We start from the raw sequence: 17,499 nt of genomic DNA on the forward strand, positions 1-17,499 counted from the left end.
AGGAAGCGATAGGAGCGGGAGTGAGGGCCGCAAGCTTGAGGAGAAGCAGAAGCGTGGGAGGGAGAGGAGGAGAGGAGAGGTTATTTTGTCAGAGGACACAGATAAATTTGTGGCAGAGTTCAGGGTGAGTGTGAACAAAGCGCTGGATACTTTTGCTGAGAAGATGTGATAAAAGCAGGCGAAAGGGGGAGAGGGTTAAAGAAGATGGGTAATTGACATATTCCAGGTTACACAAATGGGAGTGTCATGATATTTGTCTGAAGAGTGAGGCAGAGGGGAGGTTTGGTATTCAGGCCTGCTGCTTATAATCTGGAGCTGACAGTGTGAACTGATTCAGACGATGCTTTAGCGAGCAGGAGGATAAATAACCTGGCGGTGTAATGAAATATGTTTTAAATCCCTCTGGTCTAGTATTCTCTTCTTTCTGCACAAACACAGTCTGAAGAAACAGCCATTGTAACCCAAATACGTCTCTCATCCTGCAACAGGATGCACTTTTCTATAAAGAGATCTCTGGCGTGTCATTACATGTGAACATTATCCTCTGCTGGTACATGCTAGCCAATAAAGTGGCTACAACATTGCCATGTAGATTCGAGTCAGCATCTGGACACGCTGATGCTGTTACTGCATGTAAACCTCGATCTGTACACATGTTTTGGATAAAAGCCTCAGACTGGATTTGGCTGCTCTGATTGTCGTTTGGTAAATATTTGCCTGCGTGTCGTGACGGGCTGCACAGTTTGGCAGGGAGAAAGGATGAGAGGGGAGAAAGATCAGAGGATTAGGATTTGGTATTTAACCAGAAGATGATACTAGATGGAGGAAATTAAATGATATAATTCTGTGTTTGATTTAAAATAGCTTCCTGTGAAATCAACCAGTCTTCCAGCAGGATGGGAAAATTGATGGTTACTGGATTAGTCTGCAAACAGATTTCTTGCTTACTTTACTTAGCAACAAATGAAGCTCGAGGAGCCAGAAACAGGAAGAAACCACGGTGTACAAACAGAACCCATGATTCAATCTCATTTGTTTTGTTTTGGGGGGATTTTTTTTCTTTTTTGCGCCTTCAGGCTTTGCAGAACTCCAGACCGACATGACAGACCTGACCAAGGAACTGAATCGCAGCCAGGGCATCCCCTTTTTGGAGTACAAACAGTTTGTCACACGCACCTTCTTCCCCAAGGTGAGAAACCCTATTTATTCCCTGTTATCTGATTTCGACTGGCACATTGACAATACCATTTTTCTCACTGGGGTTTTAATATTTCTGCCCTGCATGTCCCATTTCCCATTTGTCACTGCTTGTAATATGCAGGGTAAAAATTCACCTTGGAACTTTTAAACATAGAGCAGAAATCCAGTGAGGTGTAGCTCAGTCTGGCACCCTGCAGGACAGTTAATATGTTCTCTATAGGTAAGCATTTTTCTGATGTGAGATCCACCCCGAAGTGGGTCTATCTGTGGGTGGGTGTTTTTCCACCAGTGCAGACGGGCACAGCTCAGCAGGCTTTGTCTTCCAACCACAGGCATGGACTTTCAAGGAGACAGAACAATGGCGGGCACTGTGACATGGAAACTTTCTCCCCGATCTCTCAAAAGACACATCGTTTTCTTTTTTTCTCCACTCACACACCCACGCTGTTTTGCAAGTACAAATGATCTTGCGCAATGACAGCCATGTCGGTTTCAGTGGACAGTGGACGCTGTTTTGTGTTTTTTTTTGGTTTTTGTTTTTTTATTGGGAAGGAAAAGAGAGGAGGAGAGTGTTGAAAAGCTACATGGAGGGAAACATAAATTCCAGTGTTGCTACTGCAGTATCGTTTCTCCCACAGACTGTATAAAAAAGCTGGCCATAGCCTCCAGGTCTGAAAAGTGAAGCCGATGCAAAGACTCATAAAGCTGGATTTTTCTGTATATACCAGCAGATGTATGGTTGCAAAAAGAGGCCAGATTGTGCAGAAGGTTTTTATAATGACCTACTTCTCCCTTGATTTATAATCAGTCGCTAGTTTCAAGGCAACTCAGCATAATGTTAATTCCGTAAATTATGGTGACATTTCAGGGAAAAAAAAGCAGATACAAGTTTCTACCATACGGGTGTGCATCCTCAGTCAGACTCAACCCTTTGCGTCACATCCGGCTTTGAATAAACGAGATGGCCACAACCAAAATCTGAAGCTCAGGGCTGTCGCTGTGGAGGTCAGCAAACCAGTCTGTGACATTAGCTTGATTAGGTCCATGTATCATAGTCTGGGTTCTGCCATATTTGTCTGCTAAGACAGCAAATGAGCCTTTGTGCTCTTGTTTTTCCATGAGAGCTTCTGGTTGTCTGAGATTACACACGCGCACACACACGAACCAGTGTTAGACACAGACTTAGACACAGTTAGAGTGCCAGCCAGACGTGGCTGTCCTGAAATGACAGACTGTGTTGAAAGGCTGCCTCTTAGCTCTCGGCCACTTTGTCTCCAAAGCCATTAAGGATCATGACGTTTTGTGTCACGGTGTCATGTTTCCTTTTCATGGTCATTCGGGACCTTTTCAAGAATTTCTGTCCCTTGCCTCCAGATTTCAAAACTTACTGCCAGCGCATAAAAGCCAGTTCTTTTTGTTTCCCCTGTTTATCTTCCGGTGTTTATGACTACAGCAGACTTTTTGTGACAGTTTTCTGTGTGTGATTGTGTGTTTCAGATGTGCTCAGATTACGAGAAAAGTCTGGTCCAACCTGTCTACGAGAATGATGCTCTGGGGCCTCGAGCTTTACCAGAGACCCACCCGCTGCTGCAGGATTGGCAGGTGAGGGGTTAAGCCATTAGGTTGTTAGGTTAGGCTTTCTCCTGCCAAAGTGCTTTTTCACTTTCTTGTTTTTCAACTGGGTCACGCTGAAGCTTATTAAGGTTTCGTGGTAAAGTTGTTGTCGGTGAGCTATAAGCGCGTATTGTGATTTTTCTTTCCCTTCCTTCCTGTGGTTGCGAAGTTTGTGTCTGGATTATGTCACTGTACTGTCTGTGTGAACCCACATATGTATGCATGTCATTCAGGTGTTTCAAAGGACACAAATGTTAGCTTGTTAATGAACGCGCTGCCCGCTAAGTTGATAGCAGGCTGTAGACACACTTCCTACAGGCACTTGGACAAATTCACAGTATGCTTTATAATGAAATAGATCTCTAGTGGGTGGCGTGTGTGTGTAGGTGTGTGTGTGTAGGTGTGTGTGTGTGTAAGGATGGACGAGAGCAAGACTTATAAAGAGAGTAAAAGAGGGGGGCGTGCATTTTCACACACCTTTGTGAGAATGTGTGGTGAAAGTGAAAGCACATGCATGCGCACATTACAACGAGAGAAAGTAAAGACTGCAGTGCTAGTTTTGGGTCGGCAGCCGGGGGAGCCTGTCTAACAGTGATGAAGTGCCTTGGATCCACATTGTCTTCCCAGGAAGTGTTTTCCAGGTCACAGCAAATAAATCTCATAGGCGGGCATTTATCTTAATGGACACCCCTGTTCTCCTTCTGTCAGGCTGCAAACCACACCATATGGCTGCAGTCCAGAGGGAAGACTTCATCACACGGCTGCTTTAGACGCACTCATAGATAGGCCATACTCATTAAGTCGACTCGGCACATTTAGAGACTATCACACGCAGTAAGAGACTGGAGCAGGACGTGCAGATAGTGTGGAGGAAACCAGAGTGGGAGGTGCCTGAAGGTACACGGGGAGGAGATATGATAGAAAGATGAAGTGTTCGGTAGATGGGTCACTCAAGATGAGAGGAGGTGAAGTAGATTAGGGGGGACGCAGCAGGTGTGTAATCCAGTTAAGGTGAAGTCATGTAGAGACATAACTGTTTAATCTCCCCTCTGTCATCAGGCCACCAACACAACAAGGCCTAACATAGAAGAGGGCATCACTCTGTTCTCCACTCTCCTCAACAACAAACACTTCCTGATCACGTTCGTCCATGCCCTGGAGCAGCAGAAAGACTTTGCTGTGCGGGACAGGTAACTGCTTCTCTTACAGCTACATTCATTTGTACTACACACAGAAAAACTGCTGTCAAGTAGACGGGTAGGAAACATTTTTTTCTCAGAGAGCCATACTGAATAAGATAAAGTGAAAGACCACACCGCAAACAACTGAAATGAAGAATGGTGAACAAGGCTGATTAATAAGCAGGTTCCATGTATGAGTGCGCTGCACAGACACAGATACAACTTAATAAGTGGAAAGTAGCATAAAAATTAAATACTTTTATCCTGACACATCATTTTTAGCCACGTAGTATTCCACGTTATGCCTCCTAAAAGGGACAACGCCACAAAATAGTCGATAGTAGATACCAGAAAATAACAGTCTCTAATGATGCTTAAGTTATAACAGCCTAATAATTACATACTAAGACCAAAATGTTTTTTGTGCCAGACTTTACATATGCTCTTCTTTCTTGTGTAAACATGGGCATTTTAAAATAGTACTGTATTGAGATTGACTCATTTCTGCAGCCAGCCTTAAGTGGCCATTGAACTCTAGTTTTTGGCACTTTGTATTGGCTTCATTACGCTGGTGTTGTGCCTGCAATGAGCTTATATTAAAGTTTAATCCATTTAATAGATCAAAGTTTATCAGTCCTTCCTTTTTTCCATCCATCCGTTTTCTTAACTTATTAAATAAGTTCTGATTTACCAATTTAACATTCAGTGTAAAATCAGTCTTAACATTAAAACTGAAGCTGTGGTCTAAAAACAAATGTATAGTGAGTTTTTCACAGGACACAAGACCATGGTTAAGGCTGTAGGTTTTTCTCTCTATCTGTTGCATATAGCTTGTGGAAAACCTTTTGCTCCAGCTTTGTAAATATACGGATATATATCAGTGTTACTTGTTTTGTTTTTTCCTGATGTCCTAAAACTGGACTGTCATTGTGAATCAGAGAGAAATTCCAGCGGCAAGACCACATCCTTTTCCCAGCACAACATCAGCACTTACTGAGTGATGTAGCCTCTTTGTGATGGATTAGAGGGGCTTTGTTAGGGAAATCCCCTGCACCCCTGGTACTGACTCAGACACTCCCTGCATTAGATCAAACCTTTATTTGGCTCTGCTGTCACAGGTGCTGAAGGGAGGACCAAATATTGTTGTTCTTCTTTTAATGTAGCTATTTTTAAATCTCCACTGACCACACACTGACAGGGCATGTTTGCCAGAGTCTGTTTTTGCTCATCTGTCTCAGCCGCTAATCTGTTTTCTCACCCTTCAGATGCAGTCTGGCGTCCTTGCTCACCATCGCCCTCCATGGCAAGCTGGAGTACTACACCAGTATCATGAAAGATCTGCTGGTGGACCTGATTGATGCGTCGGCTTCCAAAAACCCCAAACTAATGCTTCGCCGGACTGAGTCCGTAGTGGAGAAAATGCTAACCAACTGGATGTCCATCTGCATGTATAGCTACCTCAAGGTGAGGATGGGAAAGAAGCATGCTCAGCAGAGTAATTAATGACTCACACAAGTTTGATTAAAAGGAATTACCGCAGCTTTGATTTTCGCAAATTCTTTAGGAAACAGTGGGTGAGCCTTTTTTCCTGCTGCTGTGTGCAATCAAGCAGCAGATCAACAAGGGCTCAATAGACGCCATCACAGGAAAAGCCCGCTACACCCTCAATGAGGAGTGGCTGCTACGTGAGAATATTGAGGCCAAGCCACAGGTCTGACATCTCATTTAATTAGGCCATGCTGACAATGTCATGCTGACGATCCAAACTCATATTTTTACAAATCGTCCCATGCTTTTGTTTTTGTTTTTTTGCAGAACATCAACGTGTCCTTCCAGGGCTGTGGCATGGACTCCCTATCTGTCAGGGTCATGAACACAGACACGATCTGCCAAGTTAAGGAAAAAATCATTGAAGCCTTTTATAAAAACCTCCCATTCTCCCAGTGGCCTCGGGCCGAGGATGTCGACCTGGGTAAGAGCACATTTTCTCTGATTATTTTCATCCTCTCTCCTACCCAGCCCTCCAAGATATAGTAATCTCCTTTGCAAAAGGTCAATTCCTCTCATGAAGCTCAACTAACCTGAGGCTGCAATGTAATAAATGACAGAATGCATTGAGGAGAGTGTACAGTCATAATCACAAAGAGTTATTGCTTTCAAAAGCTGTGGACCCTGCAGTGCTGATTTGATTAATGGCCCGAGAATATTTCCACAGGTCGTGACACAGAGAGTTAGAGCACGGCTGCGGTCCGTCTTGCATATTCTTTTCCAAATTTAGAAGGAAATTGTCTAACGCTGCTGCTTGTCTCTCCTTTTTTCTTTCCTCCAGAGTGGTTTGACTCAGGCAGCAACAGTAAGCTTTTGCAGGATCTAGACAACTCCTCAGTGATGGAGGACGGCCGAAAGAAACTCAACACAGTCTTCCATTACCAGGTGTGTGCTTGTGAGAGACCATTGTGGTGGGTGTTGCCTTGGTGAATTTGAATATCCCGCATGTTGCAACAGCAACAGCAGGGATGCTGAGAGTGTGAACTGGAGCATGCGGTGCTTTTCATTATGCCTGCCTGTGCTTTCTTGCGTCCTCGTTCCTTCCCTTGACCCGGAAATCATTCCTCCTCCATCATATATCTCTTAAATGCACTTCAAGGAAAGAGGAGGCTTCTGGAAGTATGACAAGTATTGCCACACCTCCACATGTGGTGCCCAAATTGATGTCTGTTAGACTGATGCTGCAGAATCAAGGATTTATCATTTGGCAGGATTGGCTCCGTCTTACCTTGCATCTCTCTCTCCGTCATCCTAACTGGGAGACAAATCAGCATACTGAAAAGCATCCCGTGTAAAAGGTGTCACTGGCTGTCACCGGGTGGGGAGATGTTTCTGTGGCGTTTTTTTTTTTTTTTCCGTTTTTTGTAGGTGTTTCTGTTTGTGCTGGAGTTCGCTGCTGCACCATGTTTCTCTTTGTGACTGCACAAATCGTTTACTGCGGCATTAGCACACCGTTGATGGCTCAATTCAGTATACGATATCTGTAACAGTATAATTTATTTCAAATTAGAAGTTGTTAACTAACAGTGCGTGATTTTTACAACATTTCGAGGGCCGGGTTATGCTTAAAAGTGTTTTTATTATTTAACCACGTCAGAAGAGACAAGTGTTTTAGGTTCCTCTGAAAGTTCAAACTTAAATGTCATTCAGCGAAGCCTGATGCTGCTGCGCTCTAATTGTTTGAATTATGGAGTCCTCGTGAGTCACTGCATTAAGTGGGTTTAAACGCTGGCTCGTGTTGATTTCACACACAGATCTAACAAATACAGTAACCTCCCATGCTCTCCTCTTTGCGATTTCAACATAGGATCAAGGTTATTGAAGTTAACCAAAATTAAACTAAAAGCTGAAAATAAACGTGAAGTAAAATTTTCATAAAAACTAGACATTTGAAAAAATTATCAAACTAGCTGAAACTGTTTTGTGAACTTTAGCTTTAACTAAATTGAAATAAAAAAAAATATAGAGGAAATAGTTTTAGTATTTGTTAGTTTTGTCAAAAGTTTTTACAATTTGCCGGATGAGGCTTTGATTGATGTGCTTATAGAAATTCTGGATGTCTACAAGACAATGAGTTAACTGCTTTATTAAAGGAGTTTTTTTCTGTTTTTATCATAATGTCTGTACTGATTTTCCTAATTATGCCTCTGATGTGTGTCCTTCATTCAATAATAATTAAAAAAGACTACAATTAACACTCAAACTAATAAAAACTTAAGTGAAGACTTTTCAAACAAATATAAAGAAAATCAACTCTACAAACTAAACTGAGTTAAATACATAAACTCAAAAAATACAAAACTACAATAACTTGGCATAGTACTCTAATGGAGCAGGCCTACCTAAAAACCTTTTCCTCGACACATCCATCTAGTAAATGCTTAGTAAAACCTTTTAAGCTGTTTTAGTTTAAATCATTTAAAACTTTAAATTGGAAAAACAAGAGTTGCTGGTTTCAGCTCTAGAGTCATAATTTAGTGTAAATGGATTGGAGTTGAAGGCAGCACGGTGATGTGGTGGGTTTGAATGCACCATCTGTGTGGCGTTTACGTGTTCTCCTGAGTCCCGGTTGGCTCTCTCCAGGTACTCCGGCTTCCTCCCACAGTCCAAAGACATGCAGTTAGTAAGGTCACGTTAATTGGTGATTGATCATTCTAAATTGGTTGTAGGTGTAGCGTGAATGGTTGTCTGTCTCTCTGTGTAGGCCCTGTGACAGACTGGCGACCTGTCCAGGGTGGGAAAGGCTCCAGCCTGTCGTAACCTTCAGCTGGATAAGTGGAAGAAGATAGATCGGTTGGAGTTTCTTCCAACTCCTATTTCCTACACAGGCGTGGACAATTCATTTTCCCAAGGGTCCACATTAGAAACTCGTTGTTGTTGAGGGCCAAACCAATAAGCTTATAAAAAGTCAAATTAATAATGAGCAGAAATGAGTTCATCTTACTGTTGCAGCCCTCCACAACAGTCCCAGTTTCTCATGTGGGCCCTTGGGAGAACTAATTGCCCACCCCTGCCCTAGTGTTAAACTGCAATTTAAGAAACTTTTCTTCTTCCACAGATAAAGGTGAAAAGACCTGCTGCATAAATCATTTTAAACTGGAGGTCAACCATTCAAACTGAAATAACAATAATAAAGCACATGTTTGATTTAATGGGGACTTAAATGGCTTATGTTGTAGTAATTCACTGCTAACAAAAGTTTGAATCTATTATCTGGATTTGATGCCTGGCAGAGTGCTATGGAAATGATTGCTGTGAAAGTTATTGAAAAAGTTGTGTGCCACTTTTTAAATTGCAAATTATTTTTTTTCAAAAGTTAGTAAACTGTTATCGAAAACATGTCAGACACACAAAAAAAGTCTCTTTGCTCACTCTGGCACATTTGCACCAGTGTTTATTCATGTGCATTATTAATGTCCTTGTTAAATAAACCAGTAAAAGTAATGACAGGCATTGCGTGAGTAACTGATAATGTATACTGTGTACTAATACACTAATATGTATACAGTTTCTCATTTACTGCTTTACTATAGGACAGGAAATTAAATAGAAGCTTGTTTTGTACAGCATTATTAAAATGTACTTATTTCATTTTCATTTATTAAAGGACACAAACATTTTTAATTACAGTGTTTGCAGAGAATTAGCCAATCGTTGCTTCTCATATAAGAATTTAATAAGTGCTAAAGGGAAGAATCTTGCATCCTGTCAGCAATGCTACTTACAGCTTCAAACTGCCTTTATAAAAAAAATAAATAAGAAAAAAGTAAAATGTCATGCACTTTTCTCCCATTAACAATGTCTTGTCGTGTGTGTGTTTGCTTATGTCCATGCCCATTTGTGCATAAGTAAACAAAAGTTCGGTGACTCTCGCCCTTTGACCTGTTACCTGTACTTGTTAAGTGCTCTGTTTAGTCTTAGCTGAGCCATGGGGACAGAGCTGTGAAAGCAGTGAGCTGCAGCATGTACTAACAGTCTGGGTTCATCGGCGAGGCTGTTCAATCCATTTCACCGTGGGTTGACTTTAATGAGCCCTGCCAGGCTCCCGCAAACTCACCACCTCTCGAGATGCACGCGAGACCAACACACACGCACATGCAAAGCCCTCAGCGGGACACTCCCTCGAGGGCGTGCTTAATGACGCTGTTCTGGTGCACCCCCGCTCACCCCTGACCCCGTGCCCTTTCTCCTCTACTTTCCTCCCTCCCTCCTTCCTTTCACCTTCTCCCTCTTCACAGATCCCAGAGGGGGCATCGCTGGCCATGAGCATGCAAGACAAGAAAGAGAACACCCTGGGGAGAGGTACGCCACCTTCAAACACACCCACTCGCTGTCTCTTTGTCACACACTCGCCCACACTTGCATAAATACAACCACCCACTCCATCAGAGAACATGCTTACAGTAGCTGATCACGAGAACATGACACACTAATGTAAACACACATGAAACCCCACACCTTCGTGTCCCCAAAAGCACACATCTAAACACACTTGCACCTAATAAATCATAACACGTACTAATTCTACAACTTCATTCAGAGCCGCTTTTTCCACATTATAGATGTATTCCATTAGCGTGAGTCACCTTGGGGGGAAAATGTGACACAAGTTTGCCCATTGTCCAATCTCAGCCCAGAACAAAATGACTGCTATGGCTGTTGACAGATGAGTTTACATACAGCCTTTAATGGCTTGTCCTTTCATTGTCTAAGGTCTACCTTACATAATCAGTACCAGACCAGAGCTTAGTTCTGCTCAGGCTGTGTCCATCAAAGCCTCTGTTCTCATTCATAATGGGCCAAAAATAGGCTTATGTGGACCAAACCTGGCTCCCGCTTCAAAGCATCAATGGGGTGTTATGAGCGTGTAGTGCTCCCTGGCTAATAGAAAACACTGTCCTGCCTGCCTGTGATCAGTGTTGAGGGTCTGGACTGAGGCCCGCTGGGCAGGAGCATCTCTAGCTATGAAGTCTGTAATGAGACCACACTTACTATGAGGGTTTTTGTGTGTGTATCCGCACAAATGCCTCTCTTTTGTCTTTGCCGGGGTGTGTACAGTAATTTACTGCATTTGTCTTTGTGCCTGTACTCGTGTTTGAACACTCTTCTACATGTGTCCTTGTACTCATATCTGTGTACACATGCTTGTGTACGAGCGTGTTTAGATCTATATATAAACAGAAAGGTTTAATGCTTTTTTCTCAGCGTTGGCCAAGCATTACCATCTCATTACACCGGCTCCAGAACCAATCACAGACTCTGTGTGTCTGTCTCCCCTAATCTCTCTCCTTTCTCTCTCCTTTCACTCGTAATCTTTCTCTTTCATTCTCTCAGACAGCTCCCCTCCTCGACTGGCCCACAGTCCACCTTAATCACTTTCTCCTTTTGCATGCACTCTATCTCTCTTGCAGCCCTGTCAATCTCCCCCGATTTTTTTTTTCTTCCTCCTATCTGTCAAACTCCCCTGTGTTACCGTATCCTCTTTATTCTGTCAGGTCTCCACCTTGCTGATTGCACATTGTTTCTTACTGTATGTTATTTATTTTCTGTTTCTCTCTCCTCAGTTAAAGATCTGGATACTGAGAAGTATGTACACTTGGTGAGTATCTCCTCATAGGCAATCAGAATGTTTCTGTGAGCTATGTCTAAGTTTATTACCCGAGCTTTTCCTCTGCGTGCCAGTGTTACTCAGCCCAGAGCAGGCCTGATGACAGAGAGAATGGGGGTGAATAGAGGTGAAAAGGAAAGCTGCTGAGAGGACATGACAGCACTAATGCCGCTTAAGCTCTTTTATAAACGTCAGCCAAGATATGGGCCCTTTGACTTTAGAATAATGAGTTCCTTGGATACAATTTGCCGGGTGAATAGTTAGTTTTGCAGGACAGTTCAGTAGTCATTTTTTGACACAAGTAGGTGGAATTTGACTGCTTCTTTCTTTCCGCTACCCCCATGTAGACTTGTATGAGCAAGTCCCAGACATGATGCTGTGCACGGCAACTGGAGGAAAACCATGAGAATTTCCCAAATCCCATCACTTCCCTATTTCTGTAAATTATTTAGAGCTTCAAAATACCCTTATGCGGATCATGTGTCTAATGCAAGAACCAGAAAATTCCCCTCTGGCATTTTGTACAGCAAAGACAGTGGTGCATTCATTCAGCTACTCATGTTGGGGTTCACTGCTTTGATCTATGTGCAGTTAATGTTTTTTTTTACTGGGTTTTTTTTCATAGGTGCTACCTCACGATGAGCTAATGGAGAACAAGAGGTCACACAGGCAGAGTCATCGCAAGAAAGTCCTGCCTGAAATCTACCTGACACGCCTGCTGTCTACAAAGGTAACTATAGTCAAGAGACCCAAAGCCAAAACAAAACACAAGTCATCTCTCTGTTCCATATTTTATTACCTGTATTTATTTCAGAAGCCACACAGAAATTCCTTCGTCGCATGAAACCATGTGTCTGCATATTTGTGAGCCGCATTTTATCTCTTCCTCCACAGGGAACTCTTCAGAAGTTCTTGGATGACCTCTTTCAGGCCATCCTCAGCATCCCTCCAGACCGCCCTCCTCTGGCTGTTAAATACTTTTTTGACTTCCTGGAGGAACAGGCTGACAAACGGGGCATCACAGACCCAGACACCCTGCACATTTGGAAGACCAACAGGTAGGCAACTAAACGGTCCGATTAAAATCCTCTTTGGTCAGCCTCTTTGTGCAAGTGCTTTTAACAGCTTATCTCGCTCTCTGTCTGTGCAGTTTACCGCTGCGGTTCTGGGTAAACATCCTGAAGAATCCTCAGTTTGTGTTTGACATTGATAAGACAGATCACATGGACGCATGTCTATCTGTCATCGCCCAGGCCTTCATCGATGCCTGCTCCATTTCTGACCTGCAACTAGGCAAAGTGAGTCTGTCACTATCTCTCTCTGTCAACGTCTCTTTCTTGTTTTCAAAGCTGCTTTTTGCAGTTCCTGTTTCCAGCATACAAACCCATATGAATACCAGTGGAAAAGTTTAAAGCTGGAAAAAAAAATCCCTACAAAACACAATTCTCAGAGAAAGTGATAAAAGTCTTCTATCTAAGTATATTTATTGACATTATTTGTGATGTTCTCTGTGTGTGTTTAAATTCATATATGGAAATAGATCCCCCCTGGGCTTCCTCTGCCTTCCTTGAAAACCTCTGATTTATCATACTGTATTTATCTGTCCATCAGCTCTATGTATCTACTGTATTTAACTAACACACACAAACCTCAGGTCCCACTGTGAACCTTCATCCCAAAGCCTTCAGACTGTCAGCCCCATCTACCTCCTCTCCTCATGTTATTTCAGCCCAGTCGGCTGATCCAAGGTCATGAGCACCAGGGATCTCTTTTTGTGCTGTGCGCCAATGTGTGCGCGCGCGTGTGTGTGCATTCGTCTATCTGTCTGTCTGTATATGTGTGCTTGCATGTCAATGTCCTCACTGCTCACAAATCCGTCTCATCCTTCAGACACCGTGACCCTGAGCACGCTCTGCTTCCTGTCTCTCTCTGACTGGCTTCCTCCCTGGAGGGAGCCGAGGACTCATCAAATAATGCTCCTCTTTCACAGAGAAACAGTCTGATTTATACACTTCAGGTCCGAGCCAAAAAGCGAGCGCATCCACAGCGCCAATATTCACATGTACTTGCGGGCAGATGTGTACCTATAGATGTAGAAACGAACACAAAACCTCCCGATATGACAGATTTTTCCATGGTGTCTCATTATTGTGTCACATCTGTCTGTGGAATCGCCAGGTTCAAGGATATGGCCACATTTTCTCCTGTAGGTTAAGGACGGTGGCCTGACACACCTCTATGCACGGTCGCCTGTTTGTGAATGTGCCTCAGGAATAGAGAGTGTAGGGTATGGATTAGCAGGAGCCAGCAGGGGTGAGGGAGGGGTAGGAGACTAAGCATGGCTCGCTGTTTCCACAGAAACCCTCTTATCTGGCGAGATGCAGGACATAGAGGGCCATAGGGTCACAGGGGGTTACCAGGCAGATGGGCGAGCAGCAGGAAGTGACCTTGTGGACAGGAAGAGAGAGGGTTCACTATCAGAAGGAGCAACTGTAGCCAGAGCCATCCAGTCCCTCAGCACATTAAACCACACAAACATGCAATAGGTGACACAAATAGCTCATGACACATAGAAATGCCAAGGTGTGTTGTAAGCACCTTCACTGATGCTGAAAGCTGCGGCTGTCCGTCACTTTTAACCCCGTCTTTTTCCCTGCCCTACTTTCTCCCTGTCCCGTTCTCTCTCCGGCACAGACTCGCTCACAACAGCAGCCACAACTGAAACCTGAACATGCCCACAGCCTTTTAGCCTCACTACTTCTCTTCCTGCTTGAATAAACACCAGTGTGAGAGCCTAAAGTGACTGTGGAGAGAGTTGTTTAGACTGGTTTGTTTCTTCCCCGGCTATAACTGTTTGAGTCTCCTTCTGTGCGCAAAGGAAACGGTTCCCTCCCTCCATTGTTTCACTTTAGACTGGTGTAGATAGGCTCATCAACAAATAACATCCAGTTTAATTAAACCGCTATTAGGGCAAAGTGGGAGAAGTCTTCATTTTATTCCATGAGGAGGAAGCTCTTTTACTCAAATGTAGGGGAATGGAGTGAGGGGCATGATGTGAGACAATCCTTGGCCTGCCCACAAGCACTGACTGGATGAAGTGTCCTTCTTAGAGTGTTTTATTGCAAATAAACACTGAAGCATATAAAAAAAAATTTAATCAGGTTTTAACAGAGGTTACATTTTTTGTGACTCGTTCATCAATGAGAAGCATCGTAATTATGCGTAGGCCCACATCAAGATCCCAGAGTTCAGATGCTGACGGTGATGCAGTAGGGCCCAGCGGGTGGTTGATATAAAGTTTCACTTCTGTCTCCATGGATGAGGGGGAGGTGGGTTGCACAGCAGGAGGTACGAAAAGTCAGAAACACTGGATTGAAATGGTATTTAAAGCCGAGCAGCCAGAAAATGATGGGCTTGAGCAGAAACCTCATTGGCCAAGAATTGCAATATCACAACTTAAATGTAGGGAATTTGACAGCAGGGGAAAGCAGACTCGAAAAAATGGATCAGCAGGAAATAGCAGGCGTTTACCCATAAAATAATAAGGGCAGACTGTGAGTGAGCACATTGTCTTTGTTCGGCTCTTGTCAAAGCTTTATTACTGCTAGATTAGCATGAGAGCAGCACAGTTAAAAGGTGAAATGTATAATGATACAGATTTCAGAGTATATAGTAACCATAACTTTGAGTAAACGTAGTGAGACTAAGAAAGACAAATGTAGTAGTCTGGAAATCTAAAGCAGGCTAAAATGGCCACATAGCCTTAAGGTCAAAGCTGTTCCATTTTTATTTCACAACTCTGGATTTGCAAGGTGTTCTTAATGTCTGAGTACTCTGGCTAAAAGCTGCCATTTGTTTCCAGGACTCGCCTACCAACAAGCTGCTGTATGCCAAGGAGATCCCAGAGTATAAGAAGAGAGTGCAATGCTATTACCAGCAGATACAAGACATGCCACCCCTCAGCGAGCAGGAGATGAATGCTCACCTGGCTGAGGAGTCACGAGTAAGTGAAAGATTCCAAAAGTTTCTGTGTGTGAGTTATTTAGTTTCACAAAAGCCTGCAATCACAGGCCCGTTCTTATTTTTTTTTAAATGTAATCAAACATGTTGATATCGCTCCGGCAGAAATACAGAAATGAATTCAACACCAACCTGGCCTTGACAGAAATCTACAAATATGCCAAGAGATACAGAAACCAGGTAAGAGATATTCACAGTGCTTTTTCTGTGTTTGTGATCTCATATTTGGATTAGATGTTTTACTGTTGAAACAACAGCCCCTATTTGGCAGATGAAACATCTCAGTTGAGCCCACTTGCTGTATTAAGTTTCACAGATGGATATCGGAGCGTGACGCATCAGTAGGGAAGATCGCAGCCACGCTGACAGATGTAACATACTGTAGACACCTTCACAACCTGTCGCGTAATGCCTTAGTTGAAAACCTGCACTATTTTGTTGTTTTTTTTCCTGGTGTTATGTTTTAAGCGGGGAAAATACTCCGTGTGGAATATCTTCTTAGCAGCAGCCGCTATTCAGTCTGTCCAATCCTTTGTTTCCAGCCCACGGATACCTTTCACTTTAGGCAAACAGCGTGCTGTTTACCTTCTCTTAAATCACAACCCCATCTGCTTAATGACTGTTAAGGTGCCGCTTCGTATCTCATGCGTCGCGTTGAACTAGCCCTGTTCAAGCCCCTGCTGTACTCCCCCATGTTTCCTCGCTGCTGTGACTATTCTCTAGAGAGGCTTAGTCAGTGGTGACTGTGCTTTAATGGAGCACCCTCATGATAATACCGTTTAGCTGCTTTCCTCTGTCAAGCTACTGTACTGACGTGGGCCATGGGCTTAGACTCTGATTCAGGGAGCTCTTTGAATGGCCCCTGATTGCCTATTCTGTCGCCCCAGCTCAGTTCGCTCTGCCTGGTAGCACACTGCCGCTAAGAGCCCATAAATCCCACTGACACGGTGACAACTATTGGGCATGAAAAACAGAGCAGATGTGGGTTTTGTAAATATGTGAAGAGCGAACGCTTTTGTGGTGTGGAGGCATGCATGAAGGCAGCAGAAGAGGCTGAAGTACTTCACTTGTTCCTCTGCTGCCTCTCCCTTTCACTTGTTCGACTTTCTATGTCTGGCTGGTTCTCTAAATCTCTCCAGATAGATAGATGCATGAATGCTCGACAGCCACTGAAAGTCTCCTTTGTTGTGTGTTTCTTTTCTATCTCCCTCGGTCAGGTGGTGAACGCTCTGGAGTCGAACCCCACTGCACGTCGCACTCAGCTGCACCACAAGTTTGAGCAGGTCATTGCCCTTGTGGAGGACAACATCTATGAGTGCTGCAGTGAAGCCTGAACCTGCCAATATCTTCTGCTCACAATCTCTTCCTCCTGCTGCCAACTGCCTTTCTCCCACTTACATGGTTACTTGGGAATGTCGGTCACAGGAGTTATCCGTCTTAAGTGTTATTATTCTTCAAGCAAACTGTTACCAGGATGGAAAGCGGCAGAGCAAAGGATTCAAACCTGCCTGTTAAGTATCATACATTTGCAAATTATCCCTCCTTTCTTGTGGGGATGCCAAGACATTTTCCCAAATATTAATCCATGAAACAGACGCAGTTCCGACTGGACTCTACTACACTTTAGAGGGAATGTGTGGGAGCTCAGAGATGGGGGTTTTGGGATGTCTTTACAGTTACTGGGACCTACAGTTCGCCCTGGTGGCAACCTTAACGCACTGAACCCTTTTCTGAAGGGAACAAGCCAATGATGCACTGTACTGTAATATAATGTCCATAGCAATATTTATAGATGTGTTATAATGCTTTCAAGTGGCCTGTTCATCAGGATTAGTAGGACCATGATAAACTCCTCTCATCTCCTAAAGCCTGCAACGTTCTCAGGTGTGATTGGTGAAGATGGGCGTTGGACTTTCATTGGTGCTTTCAACAATATGTCCCAATGTGCTTCGCAGGTTGATGACGGGTTGCGGAGGAGTGGGGCGACGAATATAAATGACTGAAATTTATGAAATCAAATGTAATGTAGTTCACTGGGAAGAGCTGCATCAGTATATAAGTGTTGATCTGTGTGCTTGTCAATGAATGGTAATCATGTTGGATTCTGATCAAATTTAAAAGAGGGAAATTTACATTTAAGAAAAAAAAAGTGAGCTCAATATAATCAGAGGAGAGACTGTATTTGTGATGCCAAATGACTTGTCAGAGTTTGTGAAATAAATTACAGTATTTAGGATTTTAAAGTGTCTAGTAATGGCATTTATTATACTAATTCTCAGAGTGGCTCACTTCTAAATGCATTACAGCGCCACAGTGAATTTTAACATT

At 43.4% G+C, this 17,499-nt stretch overlaps 1 protein-coding gene across 1 annotated transcript in view; it reads left to right on the forward strand.

The window, feature by feature from the left end:
* Positions 1–17,414, forward strand: part of plxnd1 (plexin D1) — a 71,009-nt gene extending 53,595 nt beyond the window's left edge. Inside the window, exons 22-36 of the mRNA XM_040008109.1 lie at positions 1,077–1,189; positions 2,698–2,802; positions 3,874–4,004; positions 5,261–5,459; positions 5,560–5,706; positions 5,811–5,967; positions 6,325–6,428; positions 9,782–9,845; positions 11,108–11,142; positions 11,777–11,881; positions 12,046–12,209; positions 12,302–12,449; positions 15,014–15,154; positions 15,277–15,351; positions 16,389–17,414. Of these exons, the coding sequence (XP_039864043.1) occupies positions 1,077–1,189; positions 2,698–2,802; positions 3,874–4,004; positions 5,261–5,459; positions 5,560–5,706; positions 5,811–5,967; positions 6,325–6,428; positions 9,782–9,845; positions 11,108–11,142; positions 11,777–11,881; positions 12,046–12,209; positions 12,302–12,449; positions 15,014–15,154; positions 15,277–15,351; positions 16,389–16,505 (1,805 nt within the window). The 3' untranslated portion in view covers positions 16,506–17,414. The remainder of the gene's footprint in view (positions 1–1,076; positions 1,190–2,697; positions 2,803–3,873; positions 4,005–5,260; positions 5,460–5,559; positions 5,707–5,810; positions 5,968–6,324; positions 6,429–9,781; positions 9,846–11,107; positions 11,143–11,776; positions 11,882–12,045; positions 12,210–12,301; positions 12,450–15,013; positions 15,155–15,276; positions 15,352–16,388) is intronic.
* Positions 17,415–17,499: the final 85 nt, after the last annotated feature.

This window comes from Simochromis diagramma, unplaced genomic scaffold (genome assembly GCF_900408965.1).
Source record: "Simochromis diagramma unplaced genomic scaffold, fSimDia1.1 OVJJ01000545.1, whole genome shotgun sequence".
In the NCBI taxonomy this organism is placed as follows: domain Eukaryota; kingdom Metazoa; phylum Chordata; class Actinopteri; order Cichliformes; family Cichlidae; genus Simochromis; species Simochromis diagramma.